This window comes from Grammomys surdaster, unplaced genomic scaffold (assembly GCF_004785775.1).
Source record: "Grammomys surdaster isolate TR1022 unplaced genomic scaffold, NIH_TR_1.0 126278, whole genome shotgun sequence".
NCBI classification, from domain to species: domain Eukaryota; kingdom Metazoa; phylum Chordata; class Mammalia; order Rodentia; family Muridae; genus Grammomys; species Grammomys surdaster.
The window spans coordinates 8,231,322-8,243,344 of NW_021621078.1; the positions used below are offsets into that span (position 1 = coordinate 8,231,322).

General features: G+C 48.7%; 1 protein-coding gene across 2 annotated transcripts in view; it reads right to left on the minus strand.

The window, feature by feature from the left end:
• Positions 1 to 10,275: 10,275 nt before the first annotated feature.
• Ccdc92b (coiled-coil domain containing 92B) overlaps positions 10,276 to 12,023 on the minus strand; it is a 17,651-nt gene continuing 15,903 nt past the window's right edge. The window contains exons 3-4 of one of the 2 annotated variants that reach the window (XM_028759157.1): positions 10,372 to 10,889; positions 10,276 to 10,317 (exon numbers count right to left, since the gene is read on the minus strand). In XM_028759157.1, coding sequence (XP_028614990.1) covers positions 10,276 to 10,317; positions 10,372 to 10,889 — 560 coding nt within the window. Of the gene's footprint in view, positions 10,890 to 12,023 lie in introns of both variants that reach the window. The other variant, XM_028759156.1, reaches the window with a different exon arrangement.

Sequence of the window (12,023 nt, forward strand, 5' to 3'; positions counted from 1 at the left end):
TCTCTCTCTCTCTCTCTCTCTCTCTCTCTCTCTCTCTCTCTCTCTCTTCCAGGCCACTATCTTGGTTTACAGTGAAGGACAATGAAGGCCAAGGTCACAGAACAAGTTTAGATTAGATCAATAGCTCTGTCCTTAGTATAATTCTTACTTATTTTTCAGTTCTTTCGGTTGTGTGGGGAATCAGGAATGAGGTCCGTGATTGCTGAGGGGGTTACTTGTGTGTGCCCTACTGAGTATTGAATTCAGGACCTCTGACATGGTAAAAGTGTCTACTGCTGAGACCCCCTAGTCTCAGGTGATATTTAAATCAGGTCTATCTAGACAGTTAAATTTGTCCAGGCAGAGAGGGGACAGGGTAAGCCTTCCATGCACAGATGGAGAAGCTCTTTGTGAAGCACTAAGCACAGTCTTTACACTTGCTAGGGTTTAATGGAACCTGGCAATCTGAAGCTGAGATGGGAGTGGTCTACATACACCTTGTATAAGTTGCAAAGGAAAGTTAAATCTGCTTTCCTTTTAAGGATCCAGTGTGAGGACAAGGGCCTGGAATCCCAGTTCTTGATAGGTAAAAGCTGAAGGACCTGAATCTTGATACCAGCTTGGGCTACATAGTAACACACTGTCAAAATAGAGTAAAATAGAAGAAGTCCACTTTGCACTAGAGTTACACAGGTGATGATGAGAACTGTAGCCAATAGAAGAAGGACTCCTCCACTGAGGAGGAAGGGAGGAGAGAAATGGTAAGATTTATGTGTCAGAAAGATCCTCTTGACTGTTATATGAGGGCAAAGGAGAACTGAACAGGACTAAGGAGAAGTGATTTCAGGCTATTGCACAAGAAAGTTGGAAATATGACCAAGACCTTATTGCGGGTGCACATAGAAATCAGGCAGGAACCAGGCACAGTGTTTCCATCTGTCATCCCAGCATTCAGAAGGCAAGGAGAGACTATAAAGGGTTTAAGGTTAGCCTGGGCTACCTGGTTAGATCCTGTCTCAAGAAAACACACAACAAACAAACAAAAGGCAAGCAAGCAAGGCAGTGTGTGGGCCTGACAGCAAACTGGACTGGAAGTCAGTTCCTAAGAACCTTTTCCTGTCTCTTGTAGTGAATTTGAGGAAATCATAACCATCTTGCCTACTCTCAGGGGTTTTGCTGTGTGTATATATGTTTGTGTGTTCTTGTCTGTGTGTAGGTCAGCTGTCTGCCTCTTTGCTTCTCCAACTTATCTTTTTAAAAACTTTTATTACATTTTTATTTAGAGTGTGTGTGTGTGTGTGTCCCTCACCTCAACTTATTTCTTAAAGTAAGGTCTCTCTCTCACTGAACTGGAGCTCAGCAGTTAGCTAAACTGGCTGGCTGGTTAACAAGTCCCAGGAATTCTCCAGTTCCCATCTCCTGGGTGCTGGGATTGTAGAGGACTATCCCTGTGCCTGGCTTTGTTCTTTACTAACTGAGCCATCTCCCTTCCCCTGTTTTTTGTTTTTACTTTTAATTATAGGTGTGTATATATGGCATGTGCGCACATGTGTATATGAGTGTGTGTGTGTGCAGTTGCTGACCTGGAAAGCTCCAAGCAATGTCCTGTGCAAGGCTGCAGAATTAAGACCCTTAGGCAAGGCTGGCTGAGTGCTCAGGGCACACAGTAGGTCAGTAGGTGCTTCTGGAAAGAGGATGTTCTTTGGTTGCTTGTTTGAGAAGAGGTCTTATTCTGTAGTTTAGGCTGGCTTGGAATTCACTACATAAATTACAGAGATGCACCATCACAGCTGACTTTACTTAAAATTTTACACAGATAAGAAATTCACATAATTCAAAATCCCAAAAGTAAAAAGAACAGAGAGTTAAGGATGCCACCCAGCAGGTAGACTGCTAGTCTAGCACATGCCGACACCTGGCCTCCTAAGTGAGCAGGTAGCATAGTGGCATAAGCCTGTAATCCCAGACTCACAAGGATCAGGAATTCTGCTTTAGTGCATTAGAGGCCAGCCTGGGCTTCAAGAGAACTTTTCTAAAAATAAATAAATAAGAAATAAGCACCACACAAGTCAGGCGTGATGGGGCACACCTGAAACCACAGCACTTGAGGGGGAAAGGCAAGAGAACCAAGAGAGAGGAAATCAATCTATCTTTCTTCCTTTCTTTCTTTCTTTCTTTCTTTCTTTCTGCCTCTCTTTCCTCCTTTCTTTCTTTCTTTCTTTCTTTCTTTCTTTCTTTCTTTCTTTCTTTCTTTCTTTCTTTCTTTCTCTCTTCCTTTCTTGGTGTCTTCTTCCTAAAAAGATTTATTTCAGTATGTGAGTGTCCTGCCGCTCTCTGCTCTCTTCAGACACACCAGAAGAGGGCATCAGATCCCATTACAGATGGTTGTGAGCCATCATGTGGTTGCTGGGAATTGAACTCAGAACCTCTAGAAGAGCAGTCAGTACTCTCTTAATCACTGAGCCATCTTTCCAGCCCCTCCTTCCCTCCCTCCCTCCCTCCCTCCCTCTCTCCCTCCCTCCCTCCCTCCCTCCCTCCCTCCCTCCCTCCCTTCCTTCCTTCCTTCCTTCCTTCCTTCCTCTCTTCCTTCCTCTCTTCCTTCCTTCCTGTCTTGTTCACTCCCATCCAAACAGCCCAACTTACTAACTTTTTTCTTTTCTTTTTGTTCTTTGTGTTCCTTTGTTTTTTTTGACAGGGTTTCTCTCTGTATCCCCGGCTGTCTTGGAACTCACTCTGTTTACCAGGCTGGTCTCAAACTCAGAGATCTGCCTGCCTCTGTCTCCCAAGGGCTGGGATTAAAGGGATGGGGCACCACCACCCCATCCAAGTTACTAATTCTTATATCTTTCTAGAGATATAGCATATAAAGTATGTATCCATAAATGTGTATACATATTTTCTTTTTTCTATATTCTCTTTCTTAATTTTAAGGGTTTTATTTTATATTTATTTATTTGTTTGTTTGTTTATTTGAGATTTTCAAGACAGGGTCTCTCTGTGTAGCCTTGGCTTGTCCTAGAACAAACTCTGTAGACCAAACTCACTTTGAACTCACAGAGATAGATCCACCTGCCTCTGTCTCCAGAGTGCTGAGATTATAGGTGTATGTCAACACCAACTAGCTAGTTATTTACCTATTTATTTTTATGTTTTGGAGTGTTTTGCCTGGGCTGGACTTATAAACAGCTGTGAGCCACTATGCGGGTGCTGGAACAAGAAACCTGGTCCTCTGCAAGGCAGCCAGTGCAGTCAGGCATGATGGCATATGCCTTTGCTCCCAGGACTAGGGTGACAGAGGCAGATGGATCTCTGAGGGCAACCAAGGCTACATACAGAGATCCTATCTCAAAACAAGCACAGCTAGTCCCCTTAACTGCTGAACCACCTTTTCAGCACTCCCAACATTTTTTTTTTTTTTGGTTAGATCAACATATGTCATCGTCTCTACTCTGATTTTTAAAAACTGTTAAATTTATCTATTATGGGGGGGCACTAGTGGATGTCAGAGAACAGATTTCCCAGGAAATTCTAGAAATTTGAAGAACTGTACCTAATACAATACAACTGTGGCTGGAAGCCCACATTCATAACAGCAAGAGTCAGAACTCACCACATAGAAAGTTTGAGGCCAGCTTGAACTATATAAGACCCTACCTCAAACTAATAACAATAATAATAGTGATAACTTTAGGACCAAAGGCATAAACTGAAACTGGCTTGACCAAACTGGCATGTTTGACTCTTGAGAGAAGAAAACAAGGGATTTATTTTTTTAACTATTTATTTTGTAATTTATTTATTTTATGTGTGTGAGTATTTTACCTGCATGTATGTCTTGTCTGTATACCACATGCTTGCAGGAGCCAGAGGAGATTAGAATTGCTATCTGATTTTCTGGAACTGAAGTTACAGATGGTTGTGAGGCAACATGTTGGTGCTAGAAATCAAACCTGGGTCCTGTGAAAAAGCTTTTGAACTGTCTCTCCAGTCCTTAACCAGGGGATGCCATGGCACATACAGACACACCCCACCTTGGAGACAGGATTTTGTGATACAGCACAGGCTAGCCTATGGGTATCCCCAGAATCTTCCCTGAGTCTGATACAAGTTAAGTGGTCAACATGTTTGTTGGGAACGTGGACGATCCAGGTGTAAGGAAGGCCAAGCAGTCCTTCTGAGGCTCTACAAGACTCACAGCGGGGCATTTTGCTGTTGGCTCAGAGTGTCACCTTTGATCACCATTGTTTATAATACCTGACTTTCCTTGCAGATATTTTCTCTGTGCGTTTTTAGCGTTATTGACCTTTGACCAGAGCTTTGGCTAATTTTCATAATGCCTGATTGAGGCCCACCAGGCTGAGTCCACACAGGCTGCCAACAGAAATTCCCTTCCTAACCCAAATGTTCAGGTGTGCACACCTAAGATCCTAGTACTTGGGAGGTGGAGGTAGGAGATCAGGTCAAGATAGACCAGCCTTGACTACATGAGACCCTGTTTTAGAAGAAGAAGGAAAGAAGAGGAAGAGGAGGAGAAGGAAGAAGAGGAAGAAGAAGAGGAGGGGGAAGAAGAGGAGGAAGAAGAAAAGGAAGAAGAGAAAGAGGAGGAAGAGAAAGCAGCAGCAGCCCTTCCTCTAGCCTTCTCATGGCCAGTCTGTAGGGCCTATTGGTCTGTAGCCTAGGCTTCACATGTCCTTGGTGGTGTCCTTCCTCTGTCCTTCTCAGTCCTAACGCACAACTCTATTCTTTGGGTTGCCTTAGGGATGCCTGGGCTCCTCGGTTTCCCTGTTTTGGGGCCCACACAAAGATGCTGTAGAAATACAGATGGAAGTTTATCTAGGCTACAGCCTGGCCCACATAATTAGTTTCCTCAGAGCCTCCAACCTTCCTAATTATTGTTATGATGGATGCACCTACTCAGCTGCCCACTTCCCCCCTTCTTTCCCAGTGGAGTTCCCCAGGCAGCAGCTGGAGAGGTGAGGTTAGACCCCAGAGTCCCTGGACTACAGGATGAGTCCCTTAACTCTGGTTCTGAACTTGGGGAATCAAGAAGAAAAGATGAAGAACTGCCAGGAAAAGAGGGATGTCAGCAGGGAAAAATCCTGGGCCTCAGTTTCCCATCTGTAAAGTGAGAGGGTTACATTTTATACGATGATATCTGAGCATTATCTGATGTTGACTTTACACATCTCTACCTCACACCAAGGCTCTGAACTGGGTTTAACCAAGCAGCCTGGGCACGTCCTGGTGCCAGGTGTCAACCCTAAAGCCAATCCCTTCTCCCCTTTTCTTTTTCTGATTTTCTCAAACTCTACTTGATGCCCAGTCTTTGGCAGATGTCTATCCAGAGTTGAGTCTTCTCTTCCCTAGACCACACCCTTCCAAGAGATTAGGTACCAGGAATAAACAGAGGCCTGGGCTTCATGGTGACACCCAGACTCAAGACAAAAACAAGACAAATCGAAAACAAACAAACCCACTACCAAATAAATGCTAATTAAAAATGAATAGAAATAAAAATTGTAAATTAAAATGGCTCAGGACTATAGCTCAATAGTAAGCACCTATGCCAGGCCCTAGATTTAATCCCCAGTACTGTAAAAGATAAAGAAGAGGAAGAGGAGAAAAACCCACAAATCCATCTGGATTAGATAAAAGCAAATATGAGCTGGGGATGGTGCCCAATCCCTTTAATCCCAGCACCGGGGAACTAGGGGGCTGCCAGATCTCTGTGAGTTCAAAGCAAGCCTGGACTACAAAGTGAGTTCCAGGGCTTTGAAGTGAGGGAGGGTCCTTCCTGTGTACGGGATTTCAGAGACCTGTGGATCTATGGATACAGATTACTTTGTCATCAGCGATCTCCTCATTCTACCTTCAAAAAATATTTGTATTATTTATCTTTATTCATGTGTGTGACTATGTGTGTGTGTGCTGTGTTTGCTGAGGCCAGAAAAGGGTGTCAGATCCCCTGGAGCTGGAGTTACCAGGAACATGGATGCTGGAATTCAAATTCAGGTCCTCTGGAAAAGCAGTACTTGACTTGGGCTACTGAGGCATCTCTCTGGCTCCCCAACCCCTTTTAAAGGCAGGACCTTGTGTATAGCAGAGGATTTCAAACTCACTGTGTATTGAAAGATGAGCTGGATACTAAGACTATTGGCATGCACCACCATGTCCAGTTTACATCATGCTATGGCTTTAACTTGGGGCTTTGTGCTTGCTAGGCAAGCAATTGACAAACTGAGCCATATCCCCAATCTGTGTCCTTGTTTTCCTGGATACCTTACCCCTTGTGGTGGCAAATGACACGCTATACCTCGAAGTTCACAGACTACCATCTTAGCTGCTCAGGAGTTTGCCAACTCCTTGCCAACAGTCCTATGTGCTTCAGTGCCACAGCCTCAGCGCCCAAGATGGAATGTACAGTTTCAACAAAAGTCCCATGATTGGCCGGGCGGTGGTGGCACATGCCTTTAATCCCAGCACTTGGGAGGCAGAGGCAGGCGGATTTCTGAGTTTGAGGCCAGCCTGGTCTACAGAGTGAGTTCCAGGACAGCCAGGACTATACAGAGAAACCCTGTCTCGAAAAAACAAAACAAAACAAAACAGTCCCATGATTGGCTCATTGTCCTGGAGTGACTCCTGTGCCCATCTTCAACCCAGTGAATGCAACCTACCTTACTCTTGACACATGATGGGATCAGCTCCTTCCCCTTCCCGTCCCCCAGATAGACTGAAATGGCTCCAATTATCAGGAGGGGAGGACTGTACATAGAAACAAGGACCTTTTCATGCTCAAGATGCAGAGTGTATTCTAGCTGTCCCCAGCATAGATGTACATTGACAGTGTGGTTCCAGATGTGCGGAACTCTTGAAGCTGTGCTCATTGAATGACTCCCATTAGCAGAGGATGGGAAAGGGCTTATCTCCGGGATGCTGGGCTCCTTGAAGCTCCATCAGATGGGGGAACAATGTGGTCAAACAGGCCAAAAACAGGCCTGAGATCCTTCCAACCTATTCCTCTTTCTAGCCTGCTCAGAAACCTCTCATCCATGATCCCACTCATTCAATGTTTGTTCAGGTTGGGGGTGGAGGGAATGCATGGAGAGACTGGCAGGCCTTGGCAGAGGGCCAGGTCACCTCAGCAAGCACCTTATGCCCCGAAGAGCATACTGTGTGTCTGGGAGTAGGGTTGGGGCGTGGTTGGGTCTCAGGCCTCTGGTTCACGCTACCCACTAATTTCCAAGCCACTGTCGCTCTCACGTTTGTACCTCCCTACCCTACATCTGCTGCAACAGAGGCAGGTAAGCAATAGTACTCTCAGCAAGGGAACCAACTACATGTTTTCCAAACATTTTATTAAGAATAAGGCATATGACAGTCACCCCTAAAGCACAGGGCTCTACTTCTGTAGGTGAGTGAATACACTCTGAAAAGCATTGGATTAAAAAGCGCAGCCAACAGAGAATTTGAGCAGGATCTGACTGCCCTGCATGTCTCCCATTCAAGGCTGGCACATCAGTGTGAAAGGGTGCTTAGGAGACCCTGGCCCCTAAAGGAGGATGCTTCACACCCTCTGGCCTCTTTCCCTTCCACCTCCATCCAGGATGACTATCCTGCTGCTCGTATAGGGATGAGCTACCTCATATTGGCCCAGAACTGGTCCCTCAAAGAACAGGTTGCCTTGGCAAGGATACGGTGGTGAAGGGTGCAGAACCTTGGACTCCATCACTCACTCGTTCCTGGATGGCTTCTAGAATGTAGAACTCCACTGCTGCTCTTCCTTCTGGGTCTGTCTACACTTGCACAGTGGGACTCTCCACTAAGGACTGAGTGTCCACATGAGCTGTCTCAGTCTCTTGATGGGGATATGTACAACAAAGAAGAGAAATGAAATGGCCCTTTCCTTTCTTGGCCACTGGGTCATTCCTGGGCTGTGGCTGGTACTTTTCCTTCCATCAGGTGGATTCCTATAGCCTGGTCCAGGAAGGAAAGAAGTGGAAGCTAAGGGTAGGGCCTGTCCCAGAGCGGGAGCCTGAGGGAGTCCTTGCCTGTTGACCAATGAAGGGGAGACTTTCATTACTTCCACAAGAAGGGAAGGGTATTCTGTAACACCATAATCCTGTATCTGCCTAGGCCTTCCTATCACTGTCTCACTGATGGAAGAGTTGCGTTATCCACCTCCCATCCCAAGATCTCGACTGGTACCTAGATGCCTTTAGACCCTTTCATCTGGAAGCTCTTCAAACACCTCACAAACGATATCATTATCTCCGCTCTCAGCAGAGGAACAGGATTTGGGAGGTGCTGACAGGGTCATTTGAGGAAAGGCAGGCAGGTTATTGTCTGATCCTGGGGATGGGGTTTGATAGAGCCAGCTGAACAACCTGGGTGCCCAGAAGAGAAAAGGAAGAGGGCTATAGTTTAAAGGGGAGCTAGCTGGGGGTAGTTATGGCTTTTAGTGGGTAGATGGATGAGAAAGAGCTCTCTCTAGAAAACTCAACCTAACTAAGTCACCCTGGTCACCCCAAAAGGATGGTTGCAAGAGATGTAGGTCTGTGCAGGTGACCCAAGAAAGCAGCTTTCCTCTCCCACTGTCCTTCAGGCACCTCTAAGGGAGTACAGCAAGTCCCTCACACTGGCAGGTTCCCGATGGACAGGGTAGCAGTGACATGTGGGACAGGTATTGCCACTGGACTGAAGGAGTAGATGTTGGGGTCCTAGTGGGGACCCAGGATTCTACTTCTGCCATCCAGCTCCCAGAAGCTAGACAGCTCAGCCCAGGCCTAGCTAATGGTCAGTGGCCTCAGCTGCCCTGCAGGAAAGGGGTCTGTGTGCAGGATCAGGTTAGAATGTGCTCACTGCTTTTGCTTCCTGCCAAATCCTTGCTTCCTCTAACAAAGTGGAGGACGTGAGCCAGGAATTCTTTTTCTTCCTGGTGGCCATGACTGAAGACGTTTGTCAACTACAGAGACAGACTGCTCACCTCAAGACCTTGGGTGACACACACAATGTGGTACCTTAGCCAGGGCCTAGGACCTTGGGTGACACACACAATGTGGTACCTTAGCCAGGGCCTAGGATCTGCTAGGGGCCCAGTATCTGAGAGAAGAGAGGTATCTTTTCTCAGCAGCTCCAGGAAAGACCTCACAGGCACTTAGGACTCAAAGCAGGTCAAACCAAGAGTGGTGGAGCTGGGCTCTGGGGCTCTGATATGGGGCCTGATCATGGGCTGGGCAGAAGCTTCCTGCCTTTGGTATTGAGGGGAATTGGGAAGGTGTCATCATCCTTTTCTGTTTATCACTCTCAAAAGCACAGGACCACCCCATTATCAGCAGGTTCTACAGGCCTAGAGGCCTTTCCAGGGATGGACGCCACCAATGACTAACCAGTCTTTACTTTCCTCCCCAGGAAAATGAAGTTTCTATGGATAGCTGCCACTTCCAAGAAGTGAGGCTCTCCTCCCTGCCTTTGGGTGCAGCCAGCTGTTTGGAAAGCTGGGCAAGATTAGCACCTATAACAAACAGGACTGGGAAGTCTCTAAAGTGGCCTCAGGAACAGCCGGGTGAGAGGCCCGTCTGCCCTTGCCAAGTCAAATCTGAGCCCCAGCTTGCCTATCTCCAATCTCCTGAACCCCTGCATGACAAACCTGGGAAGAACCAATCAGTTCCTTTTCCACGACTGGCTTCAAGAGTCTAGCCTGTTTTCTATAAGTCAACTGCCACTAGGAACACAGCGGCTCTGAGAGGATGTGACTTCTAAAATAGATTCCAAAGTGTTCCGTGCTCACCTTCAAAGACTTATCAGTGGGGTGGGGAGTAGCTACTTCCGAGTACACGAGCCAGCTCCTAAGCTTGCCTCTCCCGAGCAAAAGGCTGGGCAGGGCTGGACTGGAGGTGGGGGGGAATAGGAGGGGAAAGAAAGCAGGGAAGGGGAGCTTGAGGGCCTAGCAGTGCCAAGAGCCACCCTGTTCCTTCCTGTAGGCAGACCTAGCCTTCTCCCGCCCTACAAGGGATTGTCAGCTTTCCAGAGACATACAAGACTCTACTCCTCCCACCCGCCAGGGGCTGGGGTGGAGGGGAGACACAGATTAGGGTCATTACTACCAGTTCACCACAAAAAAGGTGCATTGCTTTGGCGTTCCCTCTGCAAAGGAGCTCCCTCTCCGGAGAAGACACACAAGCGGGGGCGGCACTAGCGAGTGGCGGAGCTGGGGCGGATCTGCCGGCTGGACTCCGCCCCATCCCGGATCCCGCCTGGCCCCGCCTGCATTCCCTGTTGCCACCGCTAACCCTTCGCCTACTCAGGATCCCCTGGGGCGCTGGGCGTGGCGGCTGGGCTCTTGCTGAGCCCCGGATGCGGGCCGCCTTGGTACTGGGCCTCGTGGTGTGGCACGGGATGCGGGGCATCTTGGTCCGGCAGCTCCTGGCGTAGCAGAGGGCGAGGGCCACGGGCGCTGGGCCGCGGCGGCCTCCGTGGGTAGAGAAAGAGCGCGGGGTCCGGCATGGGATCAGCGTCTTCCCAGGTCGCCCAGTCCCGGCCCGGACCCTTGGCGGACGCCTCGGGAGGGCGGCGGGCCCGTTGTGCACGCCGGCGGGCCCGGGGCTCGGCGGCTGCGGCGCCGGAGCGGGGAGCCTGCAGTCTCTGGCGCGCGGCGTGCAGCTGGCAGGAGAGGTAGGCGGCCGCCTCGGTGTGCTTCTGCAGCTCGGTGCCCAGCACCGTGGCGCGGTGGCTGCGGCGCCGCAGCTCCTCCAGAAAGCGGCGCTCCTCGGAGCGCAGGCTGCAGCGCAGCGCAGACACCAGCGCCTCCCGCTGCGCCACCTCCCGCCGCAGCTCCGCGTTGGCCGCCGCCCGTGCCTCCAGCTGCGACTCTAGCGCGCGGCACTTGTCCTCCAGCTCTCGGGACGCCTCCTCTGTGGAGAAGGGAAAATAAAGTGATGGTACCCCCGGAGGCGTGAAACATATCCTAGCTGGCCCAGAAGCCACTCTTGCTCTTCTGCCTAAAATTCAGCCACAGGGACTTTACCCATGTTCTACTCTCTGCGTTTAATTGTTCACTTTAAACGCAAAACCCTTCCTGACTGATCGTTAATTTGTAAGCAGTCTGTTGAGCCTTGATTCTCCGCGCCCTGTGTTGAGTCCATGTTTTCATGAAGCATACAGCGCCGCGTAGTAAATAATCATAAACAAATGTCAGGTTGCCAGTGTGACATGTGTCAGAAAGACAAATTAATATTCTGATTCTAAGGGGGATGTGATGCCATCAGGGAAGGCTTCGGAGCAGGAGAGGCTTGAGAGCTAGGACGAACAGATCTTCCCCTGGAGAAGGGTACTCCTGGAGGGGGAGCGGCTTGTGCAAAAGCCCTGTGATCTGAGAACATGGCAACAGCAGGGGCTGGCTGTGGGAGTGATCAGGAGATGGTGGGTAGCTGGTGTCCCTTACTCCACAGAGCACATATGTCGTTTCGTGAGTTCTTTTTGCTGACCAGTCTAACCCAGAACCTCTGGTACTGGTCCTAGAAATGGCACTGCTGAGGTATCCCTAGGTGACCATGCAGAACCAGAGCTGAGGACCCCTCCCCTTCTGGACCCACTCCCCATCTATACCCTGGGATTTCAGAGGCAAAGGGGAATATGTTCTTTATAGAGCAGTGACTTGAGCTCTGGTGACCCCAAAAACCTTTCCAGAGGAAAGCTAGTAGTTGTGAAAGTGTCTTTAGTCATGTACCTCCCTGTCTAGTGTCAGGGGTTAGTGAGTGGCCCTTCCTTCAAGCACAGAGGCACCAAGAAGTGTCCATGAGTGCTGTATGAAGAAGTGGACAGAATCAGTTCAAGTCTAAGAGTTCCCATGAACCCTAGTTTATCTTCAGCTGCATGAAGGAATCTATAGGACTTACAACTGTTTAGCTTAGAAATTCCCAGCCTTCTTTGCTCTTGATGTGTAAGAACTTTAACACATCTGTATGGCAGGGAGTCAGTTCTTGTTTTTCCTCCCTTCCTTCCTCCTTTCCTTCCTTCCTTCCTTCCTTTCCTTCCTTCTTCCCTCC